This window comes from Saimiri boliviensis, chromosome 19, assembly GCF_048565385.1.
Source record: "Saimiri boliviensis isolate mSaiBol1 chromosome 19, mSaiBol1.pri, whole genome shotgun sequence".
Classification (NCBI taxonomy): Eukaryota; Metazoa; Chordata; class Mammalia; order Primates; family Cebidae; genus Saimiri; species Saimiri boliviensis.
In genome coordinates, this window is record NC_133467.1 from 40,206,255 (window position 1) to 40,218,097 (window position 11,843).

Sequence of the window (11,843 nt, forward strand, 5' to 3'; positions counted from 1 at the left end):
GAGGAGTGGGGTTGGGAAGGAGCTTGGCCTCGTTCTGTGTTTATAAGTGGATCTGTGACTCATCCTGTGAGTCATTCAACTCCACCTCCCTCCTCCCGCTGCCCCTCCCAGCAGCCTTCCCTCCTGGCACAAACCTGCAGTCAGACCAAGATTCTGAAAATGGAAAAATCGGATATAGCCCCTTGCCTTTCCACCCTCTCCTTTATCTAGTACTACTGGGGATGTGTGGGGTGGTGACAGGAGTCAACCCTCAGCTCCTGCCCACTCCATTCCTGGTTAGGTGCTGATCCAAATCCAAATGGCCCAATTCTTTTCTCCCTTTGATTTCCCCAATTTTTTTTTTTTTTTTTTTTTTTTTTTTTTAAAGACAGGAGTTTTGCTCTTGTTGCCCAGGATGAAGTGCAATGGCCTTCACTGCAACCTCCGCCTCCTGGGTTCAAGCAATTCGGCCTCAGCCTCCTGAGTAGCTGGGATGACAGGCACCCACCTCATGCCTGGCTAATTGTTGTAGGTTTTTTTGTTTTGTTTGTTTGTTTGTTTTTGCAGTAGAGATGGGATTTCATCATGTTGGTTAGGCTGGACTCAAACTCCTGACCTCAGGTGATGCGCCCACCTCGGCCCCCCCAAGGTGCTGGGACTATAGGCATGAGCCACCCCCCACCCCGATTTTTTTCTCTGTGTCCCTCCACTGTCTCCACACTTCAAAGTGCTAAAGAATAGAATGAGGCTCTTAAATGGAGCATAGTGGTGAGAAGGAAAGTGGATAATGGGATTTGAAAGTTGTAGTACACACCTCTTCCTATTTATTTATTTATTTTTTGAGGGAGTCTTGCTCTGTCGCCCAGGCTGGAGTATAATCATGAGATCTTGGCTCACTGGAACCTCCACTAAGCGATTCTCCTGCCTCAGCCTCTGGAGTAGCTGGGATTACAGGTGTGAGCCACCATTCCCAGCTAATTTTTTTTTTTTTTTTTTTTTTTGAGACAGAGTCGCTCTGTTGCCCAGGCTGGAGTGCAATGGTGCGATCTCAGCTCACTGCAACCTTCGCCTCCTGGGTTCAAGCAATTCTGCCTCAGCTTCCCGAGTAGCTGGGACTACAGACGTGTGCCACCACGCCCAGCTTATTTTTGTATTTTTAGTAGAGATGGGGTTTCACCATGTTGGCCGGGCTGGTATCAAACTCCTGACCTCGTAATCCACCCACCTGGGCCTCCCAAACTGCTGGGACTACAGATGCGTGCCACTGAGCCCGGCTAATTTTTGTTTATTTAGTAGAGACAGGTTTTCACCATGTTGTCCAGGCTGGTCCTGAACTCCAGATCTCAAGTGATCTGCCCGCTTCGGCCTCCTAAAGTGCTGGGATTACAGGCGTGAGTCACCGCACCCGGCCCCCGTTTTCTTATTACGACAGAACTTGGAAGTATTTCCTTCCGCCAAGAGGTTGAGGCCCATTGAATGCATGGGAGTGAGATGGGGTGGGTGCTCTGTAGCCTTTAGGACTTCCAGACTCAGGCTTCTGGGCCGCCTTCCCAGCAGGTGTATTCCTCTTTGTTCCAGACTGACTTCCTGTCTCACAATATCTTCACTGTTTCCACAGTTGCAGCCAAGACAGGAAACTTTGAAAGCTGAGGCCACAAGGGTGGTGGACCAGGGGAGGAGAAAATGGAGTGTCACTTTGGAAAACTGGGGCCCCCACCTCTGTAGATTCAAAAGCAATAAAACAGCAGCTCATTAACTCTTAGTTTGTATTTTATTTTCTGTCTTTTTCATGTCTAAATAAAGATTTGTGCTTTGCTGTCCCCAAGTCCGCCTCCTTTAAAGGAGCGGCAGCTCCTTGGCTTCTGTCCTCGTGCCCAGCCTTCCTTACTCATCTTTGCCTCTTGGGTTGCAGATGGGAGGGACGGGAGATGGACTGTTGAGCTGAAGAGGTTTCCAGCCCTCACCTGGAAAGTCCGGAGCATGAATCATTCATTTAGAGATCTGGTGTCTGGGTTGGAGGGGTGGAGTCGCATACGGGAATCGGCACTGACAATTGGTTGAGCGGCTGCGTGCCGGGCAGGGTTAACTGCTCGATGTGTTCCTTGCACCTCCCACCCTCATGCCCAAGACTTGCACACAAACATACCTGCACTTGCGTCTGCATCTTGGACACATTTCCGTCTCTTCACACTTCTCCACTGCTTCTCCACACCTCACATGATGTCTGTTTCATGCCCTCTGCAGAAAGATACGCAAAAACGCTGTGACCAGTTTCCCTGCTTCCCCGCCTAATGCTTGGGCCTCTCCTGACAAAAATCCCCCCAGGTCTAATTTTCATTTTTCTCTGGAAGAGGTGGCAAGGAGGCTTGAACCACTTTCACGTTCCTACCCCTCTCCCCACCCCAAGCCCCTGTGAGAAGACAAAAGAACCGGGCTTCTAACAGAAATCATCCCTGAGACACTCCAGAGAGGTAGCCCAAATTATTCCAGTTTCATCATCAGTAGAACTGCTCCCCTCAAACGATCTCTGGGACTCATGAACAGGAAGAGAACCGGGTCTGGGATTGGGGTAAAGAAGGGAGTAGGTATTTTTCTCTCGGGCCCCCTGTCTCCCCCACCCGTCCGTCTCAGACCCCACCGTTTCCACTTCTTCAGAAGTGTGTGTATTCTCCTTTAAGGGGCTGGGCATCTCTCCCGCCCTCTCCAGAGTCGACTGAAGTTTCCGAGGCGACTTCTCAGGCTGGGCTGGACACACCTTTCCAGAGACCTCCAAACTCTGCTCCGTGCACCTCAAATGCTCCTCTCCCTTGTGTCCAACCCCCTCCCCCTCTCCCTATCACCCCTCTTCGCAACCAGACTCGCCTCTCCCCAGGGGGGTGAGCATCCTTGAGGTTTCCCACCTTGAAGCGCTCCGTCCCCGGATGGAGCCAGAGAAATGTGGTGGGGGGGCCGGGGCCAGAGTTTCAACATTGCCCCCCGGAAGGAGGAGCCAGAGATGGGGGTAAGGAGAAGGGATTTGGGGAGGTCGGCAAGAGGGTGAGAATGGGAATCAGGTGGAGGTAAAAGGGGGAAGCAAAGGCTGTAGAGGAGGCGGAGGGTGTGTCTGTGCGATCGGCTGCTGTTGATGGAGCCTGGTCTGCCTTTTTCACGGTCTCAAGTTCGTTGTCTGATTACCCATTAACCAGCCCCTCCCTTGACTGTCTGCCAGCCCGCCCTGGTCGGTCTGGAGCTTCCCATAGACACTGATCTCAGTTTCCCCCAGAGTGTGAGTGCAGGCCTCTGAAGGCAGCTGCCTCCGGGGAGGCCTAGGGGTTAACTTTATGCCCCCCTCAGCTCTCTGGACCAAAATCCGTCCAGGAAAGCAGGATGCCGGAGCCCCGGAGTCGTCAGCTCGGCAGTTGCCTGGCCTCCGGATGCCTCCCAGGTAATAATGCCCTGCCACGCTCTGCACACTCCTCCACATGGCATCCTGCACCCCTGCGGTTTCATGCCCTCACCAAAGATACCCTGTGTTCCTCTCCTGCCTCAACGTGCTTCGGCCTGAGGCTCGCTGTCCTCCCTGGCGGCTTCTGGAGCTGGCTGAGGGTTGGATGTGGACATTCCTTCTGTTTCCTTGACCCTGTTACCCCGTTTGAAATGTACTTATTTAATACATATTTAGTGCCTGGTATGTGCCAGGTCCTGTTCTAGGCTCTGTTCTAGTTACATAAATTTTTAAAAATGTATCTTTCCGCAGAAGCTTACATTCTAGAGGGCTTAGAGAAGGATTTTCATCAGCCCCATTTAGATCTCCCTGTCTCAGAAGAGTGGGTGTTTCCAAGTGTGGGCGACACTGGGAATAGTCATAACGGGGCTTCCCTTCTTTCCCTGTAGGGGAGCAGATCCTAGCATGGGCCCCAGGGGTGAGGAAGGGGCTGGAACCGGAATTGTCTGGAACCCTGATCTGCACCAACTTGAGGGTCACCTTCCAGCCCTGCGGCTGGCAGCGGGATCAGGTGAGATGGTTAGGGCAACAGAAATGACAGCTACTGGGAAATGGGAGGGAATTCTAGCAGGATTTACACAAACATTATGGGTTCGGGGCTGTCTTGTAAGTATCACTGAGAATCAATGGGAACTCTCTCTAGGGTGGTTGCCCCCTAGAGGGGCTGGGGCTGCCAGGGTAGGAAAATGAGGGCTATTTCAGATGTCGGTACCATCAGTCACGTGCTTCCTCTAGGATACTCCCTTGAGCAGTGAATACGATTTTGCCCTGGCCAACATTGGGCGATTGGAGGCTGGTGAGTTGGGGGGTTTTGGTGAAGAGTTCACCGGGGCTCCCTCCTCCTCCTCCTTCCTCTATTCTCAGAAAACAGCCAGGGATGGAGTGGGACGGGCTGGAAGCGTCCCTTCTGGAGGGACCCTGGTCCATACACTGCTCTGTACCTCTTGACTTCAGTGAGCGGCTTGTCCCGAGTCCAGCTCCTCCGTCCAGGGTCCCTGCTTAAATTTATCCCTGAGGAGATTCTGATTCACGGCCGAGACTTCCGGCTGCTCAGAGTTGCTTTTGAGGCTGGAGGCCTAGAGCCTCAGGCTTTTCAGGTAAGAGGCCCCTAACCTGAGGCTTCCTCCTCTCCCTGACAATTTCTGAGACTCCTCCAGCCCCCGGGATCGTCACATCATTCCCCCTGCTTCTCTCAAGGAAAGGCTGAAAGGCTGGGATAAATGATCTCGGAATGAGAGTAAGGAGCCTGCCCTCTAGCCTGACGCTGCAATTACCAGCAGCGTGACTGTGGGCGAGTTTCCTCCCAGAATGATCATTCTAGGATTCTGCGGTTCTAGATTTGTTCTCCCGACCCCAGTCCCCATGGCCTGAGGAAGCTCCCTTCTCTAGAGACCGTCTTCACTGGCCTTCTTTGTTCTTGGCAAAGAGAGTGGAGCAACACGTGGGCTCCGTTTCCTTCTCTTCGCTCAGCCTAAGCCAAAAGGATGGAATGTCCTTTCCTCCACAGGTGACCATGGCCATTGTCCAAGCCAGAGCTCACAGCAGTCAAGCCCAACAGTATTTGGGGATAACCCTGAGCAAGGCTGGTGAGTGAGGGCGCTTTAGGGTAAGGAAGAGTCTCAAAAAGCAGAGACGGCCTAGGACAAAGAGCTGAGAAGCTGTCTCTGGTTTTCTCCTTCCTCCTCCATGTCTCACTCCCGTTCCAGGCCAGGGTTCTGGCTCCAGAAAGCCACCAATTCCTCTCATGGAGACAGCGGAAGACTGGGAGACGGAGCGGAAGAAGCAGGGAGCCAGAGGCTGGAGGGTCAGCACGGTCAACGAGAGGTTCGACGTAGCCACCAGGTGATTGCCCAGTGCCCCCCAGCCCTGCTGCTCTCTCAGTCTTCCCTTAGTTCCTTGATCCCCTAAAGCTAGGGCTTCCCACAATCTCCAGCCTCCTAGGACGTCCACAGAGCTATCTCCCAGGCCGGGCGCGATGGCTCACGCCTGTAATCCCAGCCCTTAGGAAGGCCGAGGTGGGAGGATCACCTGAGGTCAGCAGTTTGAGACCAGCCTGACCAACAAGGAGAAACCCCGGCTCTACTAAAAATACAAAACATGAGCTGGGCATGGTGGCGCGTGCCTGTAATCCCAGCTACTCAGAAGACTGAGGCAGAAGAACCTGGGAGGTTGAGGTTGCGGTGAGCCGAGATCGCGCCATTGCACTACTCCAGCCTGGGCAACAAGAGTGAAACTCCATCTCAAAAAAAAAAAAAAAAACTATCTCCCTTACCTCCTAGATCCCTTAACCTGAGATCCCTTGGAGTGATCCCTCCGAAGCAGCTTCCTTATAATAACAGGTTTACATTATAATGAAGTCGCTGAGTCAAACTGTAACACCACGCTCATTTCACAGCCTCCCCCGTTACTTCTGGGTCCCTAATCGAATTCTGGACAGTGAGATCAGGAGAGCATTTGGCCACTTTCATCAGGGCCGTGGACCGGTCAGTGTGAGGGTCAGGGTAACAGCTGCGGATTAGAGGGTCATGGGAGGCTGGGGACCTGTGGAGGGAGGAAGCTCTGTGAAGCCAGCATGGGGGCAAGCGTAGCGTGGCTGGGCGTTTCTCCCACGGTGACCCTCTTCCGCTCCATCCGAAGCGCTTGTCCTGGCATCACCCTGGGGGCAGTGATCTTCTTCGCTGCGGAGGCTTCTATACAGCCAGTGACCCTAACAAGGAGGATATCAGGTGAGGGAGGCTTGATGAGAAGAATCAAGGGTTAGGTGCTCAGGACAGAGTCCTTCTCTGACTTCCTGACTCCTTCCCCTCCAGAGCAGTGGAGTCGATGCTCCAGGCTGGGCATTCGGACGTTGTCCTGGTGGACAGTATGGATGAGCTGCCAAGCCTTGCAGATGTCCAACTTGCCCACCTGAGGCTCAGGGCCCTCTGCCTGCCTGGTGAGAAAAACCTTTGCACCCTCACCCTCACCCGCAGTCTGCTGACCCTAACCTGGTCAACCCTTTGCTCGCTGTACACGAGCAGCTCTTTCGCCTCTCACCTCTCATCTCTCCCGCAGACTCATCGATTTCCTGTCTTCTTGACCCCAATTTATTCTTTTCTAAAACAGCTTTATTGAGACATACTGTACGTATCATAAAATTCACCCTTCACTGACATATACAATTCAGTGAGTTTTCTTATATTTACAATGTTGTACAACCATCACCACTGCTTAATTTTAGAAAACCATCCTGGCCATTTACGGTTACTTTTCGTTCCTATTTTTAACCCAGCAGGCTATCAACCTGAATCTTGAGTTCTCCTAATCTCTTTGCCCTCTGATCTCTCTGCCCTCGAACAGATTCATCTGTAGCTGACGATAAATGGCTTTCAGCCCTGGAAGGAACACGATGGCTGGACTATGTCAGGTATTTCCTCGCTTCTTCTAGCCATCATTAATAATTCAGCCTTCCTCAACCTTCTGCTAACCTGGACTCCTAAATGGCCTTTCATTAATTCTTCTCATCGGTTTCCCAAGAAGACTGCCATTTGCTGCTCGTTAGAAGGAGGAGGGGCAGGATTTGGAGTCGGCCTGGTTCCATCCCATGACCCATTCCCCTAGGCTTAGTATTCTCCCTCCCTCTTCCTCACCTGCTCCTCCAGGGCTTGCCTTCGAAAGGCCAGTGACATTTCTGTATTAGTGACATCCAGGGTTCGTTCTGTAATACTTCAAGGTGAGTTCCTTGGGTAAGGCCATTCCATTCTTTGCCTCTTTTCTTCACCCACCTGGCCAGATTGCATTCAGGGAGGGTGGACCCTAAGGCTTCCTCCTCTCCTGTTCCTGGGAACGGCCCACAAGCTCTACCTCTACCTTCAGTGCCACCTCGGCCCCCTACAGCCCTACGGCATGTGGACCCTGACACTAGGATGGTCTTAGCCCTTTGTTCCTTTCCTTCCATCAGTGGACGGGGACTGGGGTTGGGGTGGGAAGGGCAGTTTGGAAGCTGGTTTGAGAATTGTGATTCTGCCCCTTACATGTGAAACTGGGTATTTCTATCCGGGTGGAGTCTAGGAAGTGAATCATTCAAGGTCTTTGTTTTCTCTTCACTTCTGTGTGCTCTCTCAATCCTGCCCACCCCAAACCTTTCCCTGCTGTGCCTCCCACTTCTCCTTGCCATGTTTCTCTTCTCGTTCTCTCCTGCCCTAGTTTCTTGGACCCCTCTTCTTTGTCCCTTCCTCTTTATCACCCAGAGCGCGGTGATCGTGATCTCAATGGCCTCCTCTCTTCACTCGTCCAGCTGCTTTCAGCTCCTGAAGCCCGAACGCTGTTTGGCTTCCAATCACTAGTGCAGCGAGAGTGGGTGGCAGCTGGACACCCCTTCCTGACTCGGCTTGGGGGAACTGGGGCCAGTGAAGAGGTGAGAACAATTCGGGATGGCATTGGAGGGATGTCACTAAAGAAGTAAGAGAGCCGGGCGTGGTGGCTCACGCCTGTAATCCAAGCACTTTGGAGGCCAAGGCGGGCGGATCACCTGAGGTCGGGAGTTCAAGACCAGCCTGACCAACATGGTGAAACCCTGTCTTAAAAAAAAAAAAAAAAAAGAAGAGAATGAGAATATTCTTTTGTATAATCCACTGGCGGTGAATCAGGTCAGAAGGGCCCCAAGGTTAGGCTGAGATGACAATCCAGATGAGTGAGGCCCCGCAACCCCTTCCACTCTCCATTCAGATTTTCGTTCCCTGACTTCCATAGGGCCCCCTATTCCCTGTGTTCCCCATTCCCCTATCATTTCGTCATCCTCCCTCTTGCGGTCCCAAGAATCCCTTCCAATCTCTTAATTTCTCCTTCTCAGTCCCCGGTGTTTCTCCTCTTCCTTGACTGCGTCTGGCAGCTCCTCCAGCAGTTTCCAGCTGATTTTGAATTCTCTGAGTTTTTCCTTCTTGCTCTTCATGACAGTGTCAGGGTTCCTGACACCCTTACCTTCCTGAGAAATACCCCCTGGGAGCGCGGAAAGCAGAGCGGACAGGTCAGTGACCTCTATTTTTGACGTGTGTGTGTGTGTGTGTGTGTGTGAGAGTGTGTGTGAGTGTGTGTGTGTGTGAGTGTGTGAGTGTGTGTGTGTGTGAGTGTGTGAGTGTGTGTGTGTGAGTGTGTGAGTGTGTGTGTGTGAGTGTGTGAGTGTGTGTGTGTGTGAGTGTGTGTGAGTGTGTGTGAGTGTGAGTGTGTGTGTGTGAGTGTGTGTGAGTGTGTGTGAGTGTGTGTGAGTGTGAGTGTGTGTGAGTGTGTGAGTGTGTGTGAGAGTGTGTGAGTGTGTGTGTGTGTGAGTGTGTGTGAGTGTGTGTGTGAGTGTGAGTGAGTGTGTGAGTGTGTGTGAGAGTGTGTGTGAGTGTGTGTGAGTGTGTGTGAGAGTGTGTGTGTATGTGTGTGAGTGTGTGAGTGTGTGTGTGAGTGTGTGAGTGTGTGTGAGTGTGTGAGTGTGTGTGAGAGTGTGTGTGTGAGTGTATGTGTGTGTGTGTGAGTGTGAGTGTGTGTGAGAGTGTGTGTGTGTGAGAGTGTGTGTGTGAGTGTGTGTGTGTGTGTGTGCGCTTTCCATTGGGAAGTTTGGCCTTCATTTGTTTTATGAGAAATGAGGTCTGGGGGTGGGGAGGAGGAGATTCATTCTCACTTTCAGGATGGGACTTTTGCCCTACATCGTTCCTAGGATAAGAGGGGAGAGTGTCATGATTTGTCTCTAGATGTGGGAGGCTTGTGGTAACCATCCTTTTTCTTGTTTCCTCTGTCCAGTTAAACTCATATACACAAGTCTACACTGCAGGATACTCCCAGCCCCCAGCTGGGAACTCTTTTAATCCGCAGTTGTCTGTCTGGGACTGGGATTTACGCTACAACAGTGCACAGATACTACAATTCCAGAATCCTGGCTATGAGCTGGAACACTGCCCAGATTCCTGGCTCCCTAGACCGCAGGTGAAGTGTCTAAATTTCCTAAATTCCCTTGACTTTCCCACAGGCTCATGCCGCCAGACAGGGAGAAGTAAAAGACACATGTCTTGAGTTCCTTAGGGAAAGCTCCCCACTACTCTTCTGCAGCTGTCACTTATAGTCCCTGGCTGTCCCTAGGAAGACAGATGTCCTAGAATAGCGCAGAGGGCATCCTTTTTGTCCTTACTCCAGTCTGTTTACTCGTCTTCTTGTCTCATGCACACATCGTGTCCCTAAAATCAACCTTAATCAGTCCTGAGGTCTAGATGAGGAGGGTAGAAGAGTTCTCATGGGGAGGCGTGGAGTTCTAGCCACCGGAGCAGTGAGTAGGTGGCCGCAGGATACCCCATCCTGATTCAGATCGGGGAAACTAGGGTTATCTGGTCTCTCAGTTGCCAGTTGATTTCCTTTCTCCTTTAGCCGAGTTTCCTGGTTCCTGGACCCCCCAGTTCTGTGTGGCTCTTCTCTAGAGGGGCGTTGACCCCCCTGAATCAGCTTTGTCCTTGGCGGGACAGTCCCTCCCTGCTGGCAGTCTCTTCTCGTTGGCTCCCTCGACCTGCTGTCTCCTCTGAAAGCCTGGCTGACCAGGAGTGGGGGCTCCCCTCACATTGGGGAGCTTGCCCTTTACCTCCAGGGCTGCTACTGCCTGGATATCTGGGACCTCAGATCAGGCTCTGGAGACGTTGCTACCTGAGGGGAAGGCCAGATGTCCAGGTAAGAAGGGAAAACGGACTGGAAGTGGGAGAAAGAACTTGACTGTGGAACCAGATGAATAGGAGCTGGAAAGGCAAGGAGCTGGAGGATGCGGGCCCCGGGACAGTTCCACTCCTGTTGGCATCAAACAGCGTTTGGGAGTGTAGGAGGTAGGGGAAAGTGCTTGTGGCTTAGATTAAGTGGAATTTAGGGCATAGCCGGAAGGGGAAACAGCATTAAAGACACCAGAGGTAGCAGACAAATTAGAAGCAGAGGGCCAGAGCTGCAGCAGTATTCCTCTGTTCCTCTTTGCCTCCTCCCCAGACTGGACTCTCAGCTCCCATAATCTCTGGCCTCCAGGATGAGCTATCCCATCTTCAGGAGCTATTACGGAAATGGACACCAAGAATATCTCCTGAGGATCACTCCAAGAAAAGAGATCCAAATACCATTCCCTCTCAATCCCATGGAAATTGCGGGCATTCTCAAAGGCAGGGCAGAGGAGGATCTGGGGTAGAGGAGGGTTCTGTTTAATCCTTCCATTTTTTGGGCAGAGGGATGGAGTCTTGCTCCGTCACCAGGCTAGAGTGCAGTGGTGCGATCTCGGCGGATTCTCCTGCCTCAGCCTCCCAAGTAGCTGGGACTACAGGCACTCACCACCACACCCAGCTAATTTTTGTATTTATTTTATTTTTATTTTTTTTAAAGACGGGGTGTCACCATGTTGGTCAGTCTGGTCTTGAACTCCCGACCTCAGGTGATCCACCCGCCTTGGCCTCCAAAGTGCTTGGATTACAGGCGTCAGCCACCACACCCGGCCTTAATTTTTGTATTTTTAGTAGAGATGGGATTTCACCATCTTGGCCAGGATGGTTTCGATCTCTTGACCTTGTGATCCGCCTGCCTCAGCCCCTCAAACTGCTGGGATTACAGCCACTGTGCCAGGCCTTAAGCCTTTTTTTTTTTTTTTTTTTTTTTGTATTTGGACTTGCAGCTTTCACACGCCAGGCGTTAAACAAGTTCACTAAGATGGGAGTTTCTGTTGCAGATGGCGGTGTTAACCGCTCCAACTCTTATCCTGTCTTGTTTGGTTCCTGCAGATATTTTTGTTTCTCGTGATCTGAAGAATTAAGAAACAAAACCAATCCAGGAAATGATCGGTTCTTTTAGGCCAATTCCATCCCTTCTGGATAACCAGATGTTAAACTGTGAGATTAGAGATGCCGTTCATGAGTCCCAACAAGACGGCCCCGCCTTGCTGCTGCTTTAATTCCAACTTCTGTTTCTTTCCTTAGTTTTCTATGAGAATGAGGTGGATACAGGAAACACCCTGTCTCCTCTGTGTATTTTTGTTGTGGAATTTCTAATTAAGGGGTTCATTAAAGCATAGTATTTATACACATTGCTGGCATTGTTTCTTGTGTTTGAATAAAGGATTTTCCTAGGTAGCAAAGAGTGGTGGGTTAAAAGGTGGCTGTGACCCAAGAGAGGAAGGCTTCCACCATATTATTGCTAAGGAAACAGAGGAACCGGGTCTGGTGAGGCGCTGCAAAATTAAAGTGCAGTTTGGGGAAAGGGTTAGATGGCGCACGAGCATGTCAAGATGTCGCACGAGCATGTCAAGATGTCGCGACCGGGCGCGGTGGCTCACGCCTGTAATCCCAGCACTTTGGGAGGCTGAGGCGGGTGGATCACGAGGTCAAGAGCTCGAGACTATCCTGGCCAA

General features: G+C 51.6%; 1 protein-coding gene and 1 long non-coding RNA gene across 3 annotated transcripts; one reads left to right on the forward strand and one right to left on the reverse strand.

Annotated features, from left to right (window-relative positions):
- Positions 1-1,333: 1,333 nt before the first annotated feature.
- On the reverse strand, positions 1,334-3,596 carry LOC120360135 (uncharacterized). 2 transcript variants are annotated; one of them, XR_012514981.1, is made up of 3 exons: positions 3,477-3,596; positions 2,126-2,217; positions 1,334-1,943 (listed from the first exon to the last, which is right to left on the reverse strand). It is a non-coding gene; the product is annotated as an uncharacterized LOC120360135 (long non-coding RNA). The 2 variants fall into 2 exon arrangements; XR_005576739.2 differs by lacking the exon at positions 3,477-3,596 and adding an exon at positions 2,880-2,962.
- Positions 2,896-11,519, forward strand: MTMR11 (myotubularin related protein 11). The gene is given in 18 exon segments (XM_039459876.2): positions 2,896-2,980; positions 3,313-3,403; positions 3,853-3,974; positions 4,199-4,259; positions 4,418-4,560; positions 4,971-5,049; positions 5,170-5,305; positions 5,859-5,946; positions 6,101-6,189; positions 6,274-6,398; positions 6,803-6,869; positions 7,105-7,175; positions 7,693-7,859; positions 8,295-8,468; positions 9,227-9,409; positions 9,845-10,138; positions 10,442-10,570; positions 10,572-11,519. Coding segments are annotated over 18 exon segments (2,148 nt in total). The 5' UTR covers positions 2,896-2,914; the 3' UTR covers positions 10,635-11,519.
- Positions 11,520-11,843: the final 324 nt, after the last annotated feature.